The sequence below is a fragment of the Salvelinus namaycush genome, chromosome 19 (assembly GCF_016432855.1).
Source record: "Salvelinus namaycush isolate Seneca chromosome 19, SaNama_1.0, whole genome shotgun sequence".
In the NCBI taxonomy this organism is placed as follows: domain Eukaryota; kingdom Metazoa; phylum Chordata; class Actinopteri; order Salmoniformes; family Salmonidae; genus Salvelinus; species Salvelinus namaycush.
In genome coordinates, this window is record NC_052325.1 from 43,364,358 (window position 1) to 43,382,553 (window position 18,196).

Consider the following 18,196-nt stretch of genomic DNA (forward strand, 5'->3'; position numbering starts at 1 on the left):
TTAACTCTACGTACATGTACATATTACCTCAATTACCTCGACATCGGTGCCCCCGCACATTGACTCTGTACAGGTACCCCCTGTATATAGTCTCACTATTGTTATTTTACTGCTGCTGTTGAATTATTTGTTACTTTTATTTCTGTTATATATATTTTTTGTATTTTTCTTAAAACTGCATTGTTGGTTAAGGGCTTGTAAGTAAGCATTTCACTGTAAGGTCTACATCTGTTGTATTCGGCGCATGTGACAAATAAAATATAATTTTATTTTATTTGAATTCCACCTATATATTCCACCATTGGTGCAGTAACTTGTGTGTCCAGCCTGTGTGATTTGTAACAGTTTAAACAGAAGGCCTTGATCCCGGTCACCTCTATGGCTGAAACTTGATCTGGCCCCAGGCCCAGCCCCTCACTGTGACATGTTTGCACACCACACCACTTTCCTCTTCATTAGTACAGGTTCTGACCCCGGGGTCACCAGGGGTCAGCACAGGTCAGGCTACCACAGGAGCCCACGCTCTCACTCACTCTGTCCTTTTCTCCTGCCATGCGCTCTCTCTCTCTCGCTCTCTCTCTCTCATCCTGCCATACTCTCTCCCTCTCCCACGAGCTCACTCACTCACTCTCCTCTTCCCTCTTTCTCCGTGTTTCCCCCCAAGCTCTCACTATCTCACTCTGTGTTCACTCTCCCCTTCTCTCCTTCCATGCGTTCACCAATTATGTCCTTCACAGTTCAGTGTTAACTGATACAGGATGATAGTAAGTGGTTAGTGAACAATACAGTCCGTGTGTGTGTCTCCTCCCCCTAGTGGTAGCTGGTTGAAATAAGCAACAATGTATTCCAGTAGAGATGAGGTTAAAATATTTTGTCTCTCTTATCTCATCATTCCAAGCAAGAAGAATGAAACCATTAATATTCTGACCGTCAGTCCTTTCACAGTACTGCGTACACAGTACTGCGCGTAAAGCACATCTACCAGATCATGTATTTCCTACAATGCGTTGACATGGTTATTATTGTGAAAGACGGGTAACATCCTTCTATGAGCTTATATCTAGATAACATCTATTGCGATACAAAGGACAAAGAGAACAAGACACACAGCCAACTTGAATAGATGATGCTCCTCTTTCAGCCAGTGTGAATTAAATAACAGAGCATCATAAGGTGACATGGTCAGTTTGTCTTTGGCATTAACTTGCATTGTGTCGTCATACCTCTGAAGGTCAAATGTTCAATGACAATCTACAATATGCACAGCAGTTCAATGGTCAATTGGGGGGGGGGGGGGGGGGGGGGGGGGAAACCCATGCATTAATAGTTTAACATGAATAGTTTGCAGTCAACTTTTAAAAGTTTGAAATACTAATAACAGAAGTAGGATGACTAACACAGTAATTACCTTCAAAAGCACAATTGGAGACACTTCCTTCCGGATCATCATTATAGCTGTTGTTAAAGCAAACCACAACTTTGTTTAGTTTGGGATGTGCGTGTGCTGTGGGAGTGTTGGACGAGTGTGTGTGTGAGTGTGTGTGTGTAACAAATGCATGTGGTAATGTGTTCCTCATGTGGAGCCTATAGGATAAAACATACAGTCTCTTTAACAAGGTTACTCCTGCCTGGGGGATTTGTGGTGCCAATGATCTGAGCCGAGCTAAAATTAAAACTACTCGGAGGGGGTAAAGCCCTTTCCTCCCCTCCTTTCTCTCGCATGTTCCATTTTTTTTTTATCTCATAGAGCAGGAAGGTGATAGGTCGCCTGTATAATTTGGTTTTACACAACAGGCATAAATTGAGGTAAGTTTGGCTCTGTGTGTGCCTACAGAAGGTGTGTGTGGAGAGTTCATGTGAAAAATATGGCTTTAGCACTGTGGGCTACTTCTGAAGTCTCTCAAAAAGGAAGATGCAGGGAAACATTTGAATGTCCCGAGGAGAAAGACATTAATTCCTGAAGACAAGTGAAACTCAAATATGTTACAATTGTAGGTTTTTGCATGACATTCTTCTGGCATGTAACGGCATCATTGTAAATGCATTTTTACATGCATATATAGTCTAGTGGAGATCGACTTTATAACAATAGAATTTGGGTGAAACTTCCCCGTTTAATAATTTTGGGAGTGGCACCATGCAATGTACTGTGTGCTTCCATTGGCAATGTTAGGGGTCTGATGGTCCGGGTTGTGTATTTGAAAAGTGGTGTGGGGTTTGCTTCTCTTGCTGTGTGTTTAGTCTAGTGTTGAGCCACCCCTGAGAAGAAGCGTGAGGACACACACACACACACACACACACACACACACACACACACACACACACACACACACACACACACACACACACACACACACACACACACACACACACACACACACACACACACACACACACTTGTTTTATTATCCGTGTGGGGATCAAACAATTGGTTCCCATTCAAAATCCTTAACCCTAACCATAACCTTAAGCCCAAACCCTAACTTCTAACCCTAACCCTAAAATTGCCCTTTTCCTTGTGGGGACTGGCAAAATGTCCCAACTTGTCTTAAGTCTTCCTTGTTCTACTATCCTTGTGAGGACACACACACACGCACACATTGGGAAAAAACAACCATTGGAGAAGCGTCTCACATTAAACACTGTCCCATTCAGCTCTTGCCCAGTAAGAGAGCAATGTGTGTGTGTGAGACAGGACAGAGCTGAGATACTAGTTCCATCTTCACCCGGTCACTGTGACCCGGAGGCCCATCCCTTCTGTTCCTCTGGCCTGACGCACCATATAACTTACATAACAAATCCTTCCTTATTGTCCCATGGGGAGCAGTGTGTGTGTGCATTTATGTGTGTGTGTGTTTGCGAAGGACAAGATACTTGAATTTCGCCGCTGGGGCCCCTGTCATAAATACGCCATCCTTATTGCCTGTAGGTCACATGGTTAGGGTTTCCGATAACTGTGATCTGTAATTTTCAGCGCTTGTCATCCCCCAGCTGTCCTCGACCTTATCCATAGCCACCATGGCCACTCAGGCCTGCAATTAAAAATGATGTGGGAATGATGAGCCACATTCAGATACGAGGCCTTTTATAATATGGGAACTGGTAATGACAGAGCGAACTGACACGGGGAGGCAGGAAGATGGGTAGAGAGAGAGCGAGAGAGAGAGGGGGAAAGAGAGCGAGAGAGAGGGAGAGGGAGTGATGACCACCACAGATGGGACTGTCATTGTGGGATGAGGTGGAAAATAGCTGGGGGTTTTCCGGGGGTTTTCTGCCAACCAATGGCCCTGCCTTCTGGGGAGTTTTGTTGTGGGAAAGCAGCGACCATTTTGGATTTTGTGGGCTGGCCATAGGAGAGGTTCCAAGATGTGTCGTAACTCAAGGGGGAAGAACCCTGCCCCTTCTTTGACGTTCAAGGGTCGCAGAGATCAGCCGCCTGCAGTGTGGGACGACGCAAAGTAATCAACGGGCGTTTGGAGTTGACAGCGAGACGGTCGGTCTGCGTGCTGGGAGCACAGTCGGTTGTTACCTCGTCTTAGCGACCCAGGACTCCTAAAATAGGAGCGCATGATTTCGCTTTCATGTCGGCTTTGTTAGTCTCATTGGTCTCCTGACAGGTCTCTTTCACATCTTGTGAGATGGTCAATATTGTCACTCACATCTCAGTTTGCTATGCTCCTGCAGAGGTGCTCGAGTCTTGTCCAGGTCTCTTTGCCTTTGCCATATTACTGTACTCCAACCCTGTTGATTTATGAATATTCAAACATCACTTCCACTGTGACACCAGCGACATTGTTTGCATTTGGCAGGGGAAGACTAAGGAAGACCGTACAACAGTGGTACTTTTACTGTGTTTGACTGATCAGTAGCAGGCTTGGATCTGTTTTTGTTTGGAGTGTTGTATTAATGTCCTCCCCCCCAACCCACTCCAAACACAGACAATCTTGTGTTTATTTGGACACTGGGGTTGACCTTTGACTCGTCCAAATGGGTGGCTAAGCCTGCTTGTGGCTACTGTGAAGCCTAGGGCCTAAAGGCATCAGCATGCTTCAGTTCGGCTGGCACCTAGCCGAACTTGGCTACGCGAATCGAACGAGTGTGCTCGCATACTCCCTTACAAAAACTTTGATTTAAAAAAATTAGAAAAAAAACTGCAATACTGTCAATTTTGAGACGCCGTAGCCACAATGAATCTGATAACTAAATAAATCTCTGATTAATTTGGACGTTTTTCCAAGGAGCTCATAGTCGCGCAATTTTAACTAAGATGTTTGGTTCAGTATTTCTCAAGTGAAAAAATGTGCATGAAAATTATTAGTCTCTCGTTGAGAGACAACAAACACTTAATTGAAGAATCCCTACTGTTTCCTGTCACCGACAAAGGGGCGTAGACTTCGGCTACTGACTTCGGCTTGCCTCGAGAATTGTGCACGAACAACTGAAAAAAACCCTGCCGAAGACCAAGCCAAACAAAAAACTTCACAAAATAGTTGTCATAATATGTGCACAAACTGTTCCGAACTGTTTAGGCTGGGAAGCATGTGGACGCCTTAAGCCTCTACTGCTAGTGCACATGGCAGTACGGTCAAGGGAGCTGCTCTCTTCAGTATACTAAATACCTACTGTAGGATTCTGGGGCCTGTTCCAATAATGTAGAGATGCATCCTTCCATCTGACCTTCCTTGAGGTAGTCACTGATCTGTAAGGGATTCCCTAAGTAGCTAACATTTTACATTATGGTCGGTTAATAAACCATTCATAAACAGTTTGTAAAGAGTTTACTTACCATTTATGAATCATTATTCCTACATTTGTAAATGACAATAAGTAATCTCTAAATAGTAATTTACGTATTTAAAAACACAATTTTAAAGTAATTATTCACGATTTGTACTGTAATTAGTAAAGTGTTTGATCATAGTATGTTCACGATTTGTAAATGATTAATAATGTACTTTTAATCAGTTATGTCATGAATGGGATATTTATTAACATTAGTGCATTTGAAAATCTGAATATACATGCACTTACTAACATATTAGTTGATGATTAAGGTAGATCCTTATAACCGTTTACTAGTTATGAATAAACTATTTTGCAGCCCCTAATCTAAAGGGTACACTATATATACTTTATAAACGTTTATAAATGACTTGTTACTCCAACAGCTGCCCATATTAGTAGACAGTACTTGATGCTCCACCAATGGCTAAAAATAACCTAATGGTAAAAGAAGTTTGTTACAAGAATCTACATTAATCATCAACTGATGTATTAGTAAGTGCATGTGCTCACATGTACAAATACACTCATTAACACTGAATAAATATCCCATTCATGAAATATATAAATACATGTATATGCATTTAAATGGTGAGTAAAATCAATCAATCATCTTACGAGTTGACAATAACTACTTTATAACTGGTTTAAATTATAAACCACATACAAATTGTGAACACATTATGATCAAACACCCTTTCTTAAGTCTAATAAATAATTGAAGTGTTTATAAGTGCGTAAATGACTATTTAGAGATTGCTTATTGACATTTACAAATGATTAATACATGGTTTATTAAGGGATCTGAATATAAAGGGTTACTGATAAGTGAAAAAGAGGTTTCTGGCTTTCGGTTTCATCAACTCATCCCTTTCAGATCTAGAATTACTTTAAAGGGAGAAAGGAGGTATTCCTATACTGAAGCGTAACGTTTATTTAGTTGCAGTACTAGAACGATTTTGTAAGTATTCACAGGGTGTCACCTCGTTTTCAAGATCAGAGCAAAATATTTTGGTTGAAGTGTGGATTGGAATGTGTTTTCTCATACACTGGGACAGGGTCAAAAATGTCCCCTAGCCATTCACTAACCACTTCCAGCATATTGAACATGTCCCTCTACTATTTGCTTGGTCACAGATTTATAACAACAAAAAGCTGACTTGCAACATCACAGCGGCTAAGAAATGCTCAGATGTTTATGCCTTCTATGAATGTACTTTGTGGGTTAACTCAACACAATTGACTTATTATAGAACTATAATTTCTGAAAGTATTCATACCCCTTGACTTACTTCACATTTTGTGTTTCAGCCTGAATTCAAAATGGATTTGTTTTCTCTGACCCATCTATACATAATACCCCATAATGACTAAGTGAAAACATGTTTTATAAATGTTTATTGAAAATGAAATACAGAAATATCTCATTTACAGAAGTATTCACACCCCCAAGTCAATACTTTGTAGATGCACCTTTGGCAGTGATTACAGCTGTGAGTCTTTTTGGGTAAGTCGCTAAGAGCTTTTCACACCTGGATTGTACAATATTTTCTCATGATTATTTTTTAAATAATTCAAGCTCTGTCAAGTTGATTGTTGATCATTGCCAGACAGCCATTTTGAAGTCTTGCCATAGATTCTCAAGGCAATTTAAGTCAAAACTGTAACTAGGCCACTCAGGAACATTCAATGTTGTCTTGGTAAGCAACAGTGTAGATTTGGCCTTGTGTTTTGGTTATTGTCCTACTGAAAGATGAATTTGTCTCCCAGTGTCTGTTGGAAAGCAAATTGAACCAGGTTTTCTAGGATTTTGTCTGTGCTAATAGCTGTATTCAATTTCTCCCTAGTACTTACCGATGACAAGCATACCCATAACATGATGCAGCCACCACCATTCTTGAAAATATGAAGAGTGGTTCTCAGTGATGTGTTGGATTTGCCCCAAACATGACGCTTTGTATTCAGGACAAAAAGTAAATTTCTTTGCCACATTTTTTTGCAGTATTACTTAAGTGCCTTGTTGCATGTTTTGGAATATTTTTTATTCTGTACAGACTTTCTTCTTTTCACTCTGACATTAAGGTTAGTATTGTGGAGTAACTACAATGTTGTTGATCCATCCTCAGTTTTCTCATATCACAACCATTAAACTCTGTTTTAAAGTCCCCATCGGCCTCATGGTGAAATCCCTGAGCGGTTTCCTTCCTCTCCGGCAACTGAGTTAGGAAGGATCTTTGTGGTGACTGGGTGTATTGATACACCATTCAAAGCCTAATGAATAACTTCACCATGCTGAAAGGGATATTCAGCGTCTGCTTAATTTTTTACACATCTACGAATCTTCTTTGCGAGGCATTGACAAACCTCCCTGGTCTTTATGGTTGAATCTGTGCTTGAAATTCACTACTGGATTGATTGACCTTACATATAATTGCATGTGTGAGGTACAGAGATGGGTTAGTTATTAAAAAAAAAACGATTCTTGAACACTGAATGAGTCCATGCAACTTATTATGTGACTTGTTAAGCACATATTTACTCCTGAACTTGTTTAGGCTTGCCATAACAAAGGGGTTGAATACTCAAGACATTTCAGCTTTTCATTTTTTATACATTTCTTAAATGTTCTATAAACAAAATTCCACTTTGACATTATGGGGTATTGTGTGTAGATCAGTGACACAATACATTTCTAATTCAGGGAAAAGGGGTGTGAATACTTTCTGAAGGCACTGTATGTCCTATCTGAAGTTTGTGAGTATCTGGGTACATGACTCAAGTACGATTCATGTATGATCCAACATGGGCCTCGAGTTTGCATTACAATCATTTAGCCTTTTCTTTTTTGTTCAACCAAAGACCACTCATCTGACCATATCCCCCAGGAAATAACAACAAGACAGTGGTTTTTCCAAAACATTAGATTTTATAGTGTAGATGTCAAAGAGAAAATGTTAGAGGAAAGGTCCCAGGAAAAAAGTACTATTCTGTAACAATGGAGAGATAAAGACAATTAAAAAAACAGAATATGCATGTCATACATTTTGTAAACCTAGAACTGTTCTTTTTTTTTTTTAACCACAGTGGTCACAGATATTACTGGCTGAAATGGAATGGACAACCCTGACGATGATATAGACCATTCATCTGGACAGAGCCCGTTGATATCTCCAGATGTCTCGAAACAAAACCCGTCCCAACCTCAAATTATATCACCCCTCCCCCACCCAGAATAAAAATCACTTGGTCTATGCAGTTGTCTCCCGTCTTTAGTTTCCCTAAAACAGTTTTTCTACATAAATACAATAAAATCCATTGTCTGTATGTCACAAGTGCTAGATAAAGATGTTGTGAAATATTCAAAGTCAGTTTGTTGTTGGACATTTTTCACAGGTAAAAAGCATATCTGTCAGACCAACAGGGAGCGTCGTTCTTCCTCATCGTCGCTCCTGAAAAAACAGAGGGGCAAAAGAACGAGTTCCCGTGTCATGCTCTCGTCCCCAAATCCCGATGCTGTAGTAAAAACGTACTTCTGTCCATTCAGTGCTCTTTCCTTGTGCAGATATGTTACAGGGACAGAGACAGGCATGCAGACACACAAACCATGCAGAGAAAGTTACAGAGGTGGAGGAAGAGTGCAGAAACCCAACAACCAGGCCCTTCAAATAAACCACAGACAATCCTCAGGCCTGGTTTTGAGGAGAGGATAAAAATCAGGAGAAGAAGAAAAAAATGCCCCATGATAAAACAATTAAAAACAAAACAAAATGGAATGTCTTTTGTTGAGCATGATTAAGAAAATGTTCAAATGACTATCTGGACACTATGATAACCAGACAGTATATAGTCCCTTTAAAAATATTGTTTGAATACAAGTGACTAAGCCATGACTGTCATTGCTGTGACTGGTGCTTCTAAGCATCCGGGGAGAGCTCTGGATGATAGCTTATAAAAATGCCCCCAATACAATAACAGCAACCACAATTGAGACGCAGACTGGACTTTTCACTCATAGTCTGCCCCCTTGGATGAGACTGGGTCCATTGCGATGACCCTTGACCTCACTAGTCATCTTCTACAGCCGTCAGAGAGGGGCGGTTTGGGCAGGATGGGTGAGGTTAAAGGGTGAGAGGGGAACTATTGATGGGTTAACTATGACCCTTGGGCTTATAGTGATTAGTCATTATAGGGCAACCCTTGTGTAATTATCATGTCATTCCAAGGCAAACCCTACTGAATTACACATCCTTTAATAGATGGTATAGAGAAGGTTTTACAAACACAGTTAAAGTGTTTGGTTGTTGGTCAGAAAATGTTACCTATGTAAGTGTGCGCAATCCCAGTGGTCTTCGCACTGTAAACCCATGCTTACATGGGTGGGTTGTCACAGCGTTTTAATGGAGGAGACATCAGAGCTCCAGAAACAAGTGACTTGTCCCGTGTTTGGGAACAACTTTTCAACTTCTCTATGTAGTGTCAGGAAGTATGAATGGAGCCTAAGTCAGTGGTGTATACTGTAAAGAAACAAATGGGATGCTACTGTACTGAACCCTCAGCCAAGGCATCCAGGAATAATGAACAGTGCCCTCTGCAACACCAGGAAGTGCCAAACCAGACCAGCGAGTGAAACATGAGCAAATCACCTTGCAATACTAACCTTTTTTTTCTCCTCCCAAAACGAGATTGTAATATGTTATAATATATAATATACTTTTAGATTTTTTTGTCATATATAAATCTACTATGAACAGACAGTATAGTAAATACACAATTGTTGGAATCATTATACAAAGTAGAAATATTTGCATCCCCCCCCATCTCTCCCCATCCCTCCCCTTAAAACCACAGATCCTTTCGCCATGAAAAGGAACTGAACTCTCACTTGGTCGTGAGACAAGTCAACTGTAGAAAGTGTCACAGAGAGAAAGAACTGAAAATAATACAAAAATAACAGGAAAACAAATAAAAAGTACAAAAACCAAAAGACACAGAGGTCCACTTCAAAAGACAACAAGGACAAAACCGAAACAAATGAAAAAAGACCAGAAAATATCGGTTAAAAAACCACACGAATGAAGTAGTCATTAATATAACTGCGTTGGAAACATCCAGAAGAAAGACCAACGCAGAAACAACATCAATCTTCTCAGTTCTTCCTCCTTTTACCAAAAGTAGAAACAAGTGATTATGACTTCAATGGAATAATGTAGAAGGTAGTTGCCCAGAGGCTAAACATGAGTTGGGGGTGTTCAATACACCGTATACGGATCACTCTATCATTCATTCTCCATATTCTGCACTATAGGTGTTTTGAGAACTAAGTCAACTGTATGTGGTAAGAAATGTTTAGGACAGCATGCGTGCAAATGTATTGTATATACAGTTATTTAATGTGTCTCACACAAGATTGAATACACTTCCCTGTACCAAAAGAAAAACTCCTAGCAGTAGCTATGACAACTGTGTCTGAAGTGTATAAAGAGTTTGTTTACTGGATTGTGACGTGACACTCACGTACACACGCACGTGCACCTGCTAGCACCTGACACTTGTAGAGCACCTGTGTGGACAGAGAACATGGGTGCCACTTGCTCCTCCCCGAAAACTCACAAAGGTGCTATGTCCGTCTAATTGCTCTGTCACCATGGTAACAAAGACACATTTTTTTGTGTGAACAAAACGCCAAAAGAACGGCTCGTTGTATCTACTGCCCCTAAATGACTGTAAGATCGTCTGAACGTTGTGACATTAGAACGTTTTGAACGGTGAGGCGTGTAAGTTAACAAAAATGGGGCAACTGTTCTAATTCCCTCACAGGGAACAATCTCGAATGTAAAGTCACGATAGTAAAATCTGTCTCATAAGCTTACAACATTACGTGGATCCTGACTATTGCGCTGATAGCAACGTCACGCTTTGGCTTCATTTCTTGTCTTACTACTACTATTTTTGAACAGCATTCTCGTTTAAGACGGCAAGTCTCTCTAATACAGACTACAGTGCATGCTAGCTAACTCTTTCGAAGAGGTGGCGTGTATTTGGTTAAGGGTTTATATGCCAGCTAGCTACATCATTGGCTGATGTTTCAACCATTCAGTTCCACTGAAAAAGGCTAACTATGTTAGTCCCTGTGTAGCATGGCAACTACCTTCTAAATGACAGTAAAGGGGTTACGACGAGGTCAAAGGGAACAGGGGTGGGACAGTGGGCGACAGGGAATTCAGGGTAAACATGCCAAGGGCCTTCTGTCTATGTGCCATCGTGCTGGCATTGCCAGTCTCGCCACAACATAAGGGGAATGAGGCGTGAGGGCGAGAGGAGGGCACCTCTCTCCCCTCGAAAACTCATTTAAGGCAAAGCTCTTCGTCGCGAGTTCATCGTAAAATCCACCAGGCTGGGAAAAAAAGGCACAAACTCAGTCTTTTTACTGTCTGTCATCTCGAACCAGAAGACCTGGTCACACGTCCATCGTGCGCTCTCTTTCTCTTCCTCGCTTTGTACCTATCTTGTTACGCTAAAAAATGGCTGCTTTCGCCAATCAAAAAGTTGGACAAAAATTTCAGCAAACCCTGCGACGTCTCTCCTTTCTCAAAGTCTTCTGTGAATGGTAACGACTGACAGTTCGTAAACAGTGTCGTAATTATATCATAGGGCGCTGTTGCTGTTTTTCAGTGAAAGGAAAAAGGAACAAACGACACAAAGGAAAAGGAAAGAAGAGTGCTAACTTATAAACTCGGTGTCTGGAGTGGTACTTCAGACAGAGAGTGTGTCTGTTATAAAAAAAGAATGGACACTCAAGGTCACCTTGGTCCTGGAGTAAAGACCCGAAAAGACCTGGAAACCCGAGGCTCCTTGTGTTCTGCCTCCTTACATAGAGACAGCACAACATATCGGTGGCCTTTTAGTCCGTCCACTCCGGACGAGCGAGATAGTGTCGTCTTCTGTTTCCGTTTCGTAACCGCTCAACGTTGTCCGCCGTCCCCCCCTGGGGCTGATGTGCCTTCTAGACAGGGCGTGGGAGGGGCCAAGGATTGGGGTCAAATTCAAACGGAGGTTAGTGGTTGGCTGAGGACTAAATGGGTGTCTGAATGGTAAAGGGGGCGTGGTCATCCCTTTACAGAGGCGCCTCCTCCTCCATAGGCTCCTCCTCGCTCCTGGAGAAAGACAGGACAATGACACGTGTCACAAACAGCACAACCATACTCTATACAGCTGCAGGAAGGTGTGAGATTAGTGAGTATCAGAAGACCGTCGTCGCACACACACACACACACACACACACACGCACACGCGCACGCGCACGCACACGCACACGCACACACACACACACGCACACGCACACGCACACGCACACACACACACACCGCCTTGGGAGGGACATACCTCCTCTGCTTGTTGGCCACAGAGAGGGAGGCCATGGCAGTGACGGTCTCGGCCTCCTCCGTCTCACACTGACGAGCCTCGCTCAGAGAGTAGCCCAGTGTGGAGGCCCCGCGCTGCAGAGAGTGCCAGTATTTACCTACAACACATGACAGGACAAAGGTCAAAAGGTGATTATTACATAGAGCAACTGGACAAGGTGTCAAACGACGTCTGCTATCCAGGGCCGAGTGCTGATGTTTACTCTATGGTAAAGGCATGTTGGCAAATCAAATGCCAAAATCATTTGCTGGTTGTACTGTAGCTTAGAGCTGCCAAAAAAAAAACATATTGCGATAAATTGGCTCAATTGATGCGATAACGATAAATAGAATACGTTTATAACATTAATGTGCACCACAGTTATACTTTTTTAAACCACTACTACTTTGAGGGTTGTAGCCATCAATTGTCCCATTAACAATCACCCACATTAGAAAACCTATTTCATTTCTAACTTCACATTTCTCGCAATGAACGAGATCAGCTAAACAGCTGCGATAAGTGATCGGTAAAATCATTTTGGGTTTATCGCCCCAGCTCTATTGTAGCCCATAGAGTGGGACTGTTTCCTGTGTGAGTAGAGTAAAGGGTCACACACCGTGTTCCTCCAGCACCTTCTCCATGGAGTGGACGGCGTTGGGGTTGGGCCTCTGCTGCATCACCTCCTCAGGGATAGGATCCAACTGGACGGACACACGAGTGAGTGACAGGTTAGATACAACACGGCAATAGCAGAACAAAAAAACGGAAGATCTAAAGATCATTCTTCCCCCCCCCCCCCCTGTGGATGACTACTTCTGACTGGGGACCTCTGCCCAGTGTTGAATCACCCAGCCAGTCCAGCGGTGGAGAACAATTTGATTCAATAACAAAAAGGCTCACAGATGCACTGCAGCCTCCCACTCGAGGAGCCACTCTACACCACAGGCTACAATGTGTGCTTTGTGCTGGGTCCCACTTTACACACACACATACAGTGAGCACACACACACACACGAAAAGAATGGCGCCGGAGGGAATAGCAGTCTTTTTACGGGCTCCTGACCAATTGTGCTATTTTGTGTATTTTGTTTGTGCTGATTGTAACGTTTAAAAAAAAAACGTAATGTTTAATCGTTTCCTATGACTGAAAAGAGCTTCTGGACATCAGAACAGCTATCACTAACCTCGATTTGGACGAGGACTTCTACTTCAAAGAGTCGGAGGCGAAAGACATATTGAATATCCCGGACCAGGCCCAAATCCCCGACACTTGAAGACGGAGCTATAGAGGCCGGCGCACAGGCCACCTGATGAGACTACGGCGGCGAATGAATAAATCGCCTCTACCCTCTGTTCTATTGGCAAATGTGCAATCGCTGGAGAATAAACTGGATGAGCTCCATTCGAGAATATCCTATCAATGGGACATTAAGAACTGTAATATGCTATGCTTCTCTGAGTCATGGCTGAACAAGGACATTGATAATGTACTGTACATCTAGCTGGTTTTTGTATGCATTGGCAGGACAGAACGGCAGAGTCCGGTAAGATCAGGGTTGGTGGGGTGTGTCTCTTTATTAATAACAGCTGGTGCGCAATCTCTAATATTAAGGAAGTCTCGAGGTTCCGCTCGCCTGAGTTAGAAGGCCTCATGATAAGCTGCAGACCATACTATTTACAAAGAAAGTTTTCATCTGTATTTTTTGTAGCTGACTATTTACCACCACAAATTGACTGCACTCAACGAGGCAGCGCTTTTAGTGGCTGGTGATTTTAATGCAGGAAAACTGAAATCCGTTTGACTTCATTTCATGTCACTTGTGCAACTAGAGGGATAAAAACTATAGATCACCTTTACACCACACACAGAAACTCATACACAGCTGTCCCCTGCCCTCCATTTGGCAAATCGGACCATAACTCTATCCTCCTGTTTCCCGCTGACAAGCAAAAGCTCAAACAGGAAGTACCAGTGACACGCTCAATATGGAAGTGGCCTGATGAAGCGGATGCTTAGCTATAGGGCTGTTTCGCTAGCACAGACTGGAATATGTTCCGGGATTTATCCGATGGCATTGAGGAGTTTACCACATCAGTCACTGGCTTCATTAATAAGTGCATCGACAATGTTGTCCCCACAATGACCATACGTACATATCCCAACCAGATGCTTGTATTACAGGCAACATCTGCACTGAGCTAAAGGCTAGAGCTGCCGCTTTCAAGGAACAGGATACTAATCCGGACGCTTATAAGAAATCCCTCTACACCCTCCGACGAACCATCAAACAGGCAAAAGATCAATATAGGACTAACATTGAATCCTACTACACCGGCTCTGACGCTTGTCGGATGTGGCAGGGCTTGCAAACTATCACGTAATACAAAGGAAAACCCAGCTGAGTGCTGCCCAGTGACGCACCCTACTAGACGAGCTAAATGCCTTCTATGCACACTTCAAGGCAAACAACACTGAACCATGCGTGAGAGCACCAGCTGTTCCGGACAGCTTTGATCACGCTCTCCGTAGCCGATGTGAGTAAGATCTTAAAACAGGTTAACATTCACAAGGCCATAGGGCCAGATCAATTACCAGGATGCGTACTCAGAGCATCTGCTGACCAGCTGGCAAGTGTCTTCACGGACCTTTTTAACTTCTCCCTGACCCAGTCTGTAATACCTACATGTTTCAAGCAAACTACCATAGTCCCTGTGTCTAAGAATGCCAAGACAACCTGTCTAAATGACTACCCCGTGTAGCACTCACATCTGTAGCCATGAAATGCTTTGAAAAGTCATGGCTCATTACTAAGCTCATTCGTAAGGCGCTACACAGGGTAGTGCGTACAGCCTAATACATCACTGGGGACTAACTCCCTGTCACCCAGGACCTCTATAACAGGCGGTGTCAGAGGAAGACCTTGACAATTGTCAAGGACTCCAGCCACCCAAGTCATAGACTGTTGTATCTGGTACCACACAAGAAGCGGTACCGGAGCGCCAAGTCTGTAACAAAAAGGCACCTGAACAGCTTCTACCCCCAAGCCATAAGACTGCTGAACAGTTCATCAAATGGCCACTTCAACTATTTACATTGACTCCCTTTATTACAGCATTAAACAAAAAATCGTACTTGTTTTACACTCCCTTGTAGTGGCTATATGCACACTCAGACATACCACACACACACACACACACACACACACACACACACACACACACACACACACACACACACACACACACACACACACACACACACACACACACACACACACACACACACACACACACACACACACACTTTCATACGCTGCTGCTACTCTGTTTATTATATATCCTGATTGATTGTTTATTATATATCCTGATCACTTTTACCCCTACCTACATGTATACTGTTTTACCTCAACTACCTCGTACCCCTGCACATTGACTTGGTACTGATACTCTTTGTATATATCGTTGTTATTGTTTTTATTGTGTTACTTATGTTTACTTGTGTTTTTATTCAGCTAATATTTGTCTTACTTTTTAACTCTGCATTGTTGGGCATGGTCTCATAAGTAAGCATTTCACTGTAAAGTCTACAGCTGTTGTATTCGCGCATGTGACCAATAACATTTAATTTCACTTGACGCACGCACACGCACACGCACACGCACACACACACACACACACACACACACACACACACACACACACACACACACACACACACAAACCTAGGGATACTCTGACTGTTAGGAGAATCAGATGAAGGAAACAGGGCATTCCCCAACCTGCTTTTCCAATCCGGAATGATTACATTTTCCTCTGGCTCACTGTGTGTGCTGCATTTTTTTTACCCCCTTGTGAGCATAACCATTAAAATAAAGCCCCAAATACTTCCATGTATAAACACTGGACGAAATATAGGCACACAGAGGTCTTTCTGCCCTATCATAACCTTGCTGAAAAGAAAGTGGAGGAGGAGGAGGAGGTAGAAAAAGGCTCGAAACATTAGAAGAAGAGAATGTCAGAAGAGAGGAGAGGAAAAAGGGATCGCCGGTCGGTTCCGGTCGGTTCCGTTCGGCCCAAGCTGGAATTTTTGTTTTAATTAAAACAAATAGAGGGTGGGAGGGTGACGGGAGAGGCCAGTCTAGAGAGAGGGATACTTTAACCCGGCTGTGGCATGACAAACTGCATTATGCACACACATACACAGCCACACACACCAGTGATGTGTTGACTCAATGATCCGCAGTCTCCGTGGTTATATCTGCGGGGCGGGTGGGTTTAGGCTCATGAAATATAGTGAGGATGAAGGGCAGGGTTAAGGGTTAAATAAAGAGAAAACTATGCAGAAAAAAAAGCCATAAATGTATCATTCTTGTGCAATTCATATCTATAGGCTACATTGAGGTTTTTACTTCCTTATTTTGATATGCCGTTAGCGCGTAAGCCGAAGATTCTGGGCCTAAGTGTACGTGCACACCAAACACACGGCCATACGCTTTAGGGTACTTGGGCAGGAAAAGTTAACGTCGGAGTTTAGTTCAATAAGAGAAAGCTGTGAAATGGAGAGTTGAAATTAAAGAGAGGGGCCAGAACAGCAGCCTCATATTTGGGAAATTATGTGTAATGATTGAGGCGCTACACAAATTTGACAGTCACAAGACGGGGACTTAAAATATGGCACGTCAAGGGAACTGCAAAAGGAAGCAGTTATTTCGATAAAATTATACACGAAGTGTACATTTGAACTCGGGAACAGGAGTGGAGAAATATTATTTATTTAAGCATCTTGAGAGAATGAATGCGCGGTTAGGGGACATCCGTAAAGGTGCTATCGTTATCAGCATCATAAAAGCTGATAGTATTTCAAACACATAAAATATGCATCCAAGCCAAAGTAAAACCTTATCAGAAACATGTCGTGTCATTTTCACAGCAATTCCCTGAAAACCGTTTAGGGACAAACAGAGACATTTTTTCCAGTTTATTTTGCATCATTGCATTTTCTCCCTGGTCCCTAAATGTCTTTGCTGTGCGAGAGAAGCAGAGATGAATGAGAAAACTTTACCGACGTCAACAACATCGAAGCATTCATTATATCGATGTGTGACATATTCTGGTGAGCAAACTTTATTTAGTCTTCTAGGGCAACAGAAGAGAAGCTTCATGTATCTATCTTTGACTGTACAGCACATTTTCTATATTTGTAGGTTAGGGTCGAGTGCGGGTCCCAGATTTTCACTTTATCACATATAGTCGGGTGGTTGCGGATGGGTTATTAGCAATTGCCCGTGGGTGCGGGTGAACAAACAGCAGACCCGCACACATAGAATCACAGAATGGTTTGGGGTACAGTACAAAACACATGCACAAACACTTCCCCACACACACCAATACCCTATCATTCACTCCCTTGAGCGGAGCAGCAGTGACACACATGGATGGCTGCAATGCAATTTCAGCGGCTTTAGAGGAAACGCGAACCTGTGTGTCTGTTTCAATGTATTTCACAGTACTAATATCAGAACGTGGTATGATCTGTATATCATCCATATTCACACTGCTCTGATATCAATGGTCTTCAAGGACCCCACTAATACTGCTGATTTGGTCCAGTCATTGCCCTTGTCAGATAACTACTAGTGGTCCCCCACAATGAAATCGGTTTTGACGAATGTGTCTTGTCATAGAGATCCGGCTTTTACAAAATGACACTGATTGGCACAAGGGAGGGGCAATATTAATCAACTGACCGCTGCATCATTTGTGGGGGACGACATGTTTGCTGTTGCTTTGTTTGATATGGTTACCCTAAGGGACCCTTGAAATACTGCCGAGTCAGTTCCCCATTTCTCATCCTTCTTTTTCCTTTCGTTTAAGTTGGAGAAATTAAGTTTTTCTTTCAGTCCTTACACAATAGTGAGCTAAGATCCACAAATGTGTGTCTGTCTACGCCCACTACTGTGTTTGTGTTCACCTCCAGTCCCTACCAGCCAAGTCATCTCTCCACCGCTAG

General features: G+C 42.6%; 1 protein-coding gene across 1 annotated transcript in view; it reads right to left on the reverse strand.

Annotated features, from left to right (window-relative positions):
- Window positions 1-7,688: 7,688 nt before the first annotated feature.
- hdac4 (histone deacetylase 4) overlaps window positions 7,689-18,196 on the reverse strand; it is a 233,878-nt gene continuing 223,370 nt past the window's right edge. Inside the window, exons 25-27 of the mRNA XM_039015050.1 lie at window positions 12,803-12,887; window positions 12,166-12,301; window positions 7,689-11,936 (exon numbers count right to left, since the gene is read on the reverse strand). Of these exons, the coding sequence (XP_038870978.1) occupies window positions 11,897-11,936; window positions 12,166-12,301; window positions 12,803-12,887 (261 nt within the window). The 3' untranslated portion in view covers window positions 7,689-11,896. The remainder of the gene's footprint in view (window positions 11,937-12,165; window positions 12,302-12,802; window positions 12,888-18,196) is intronic.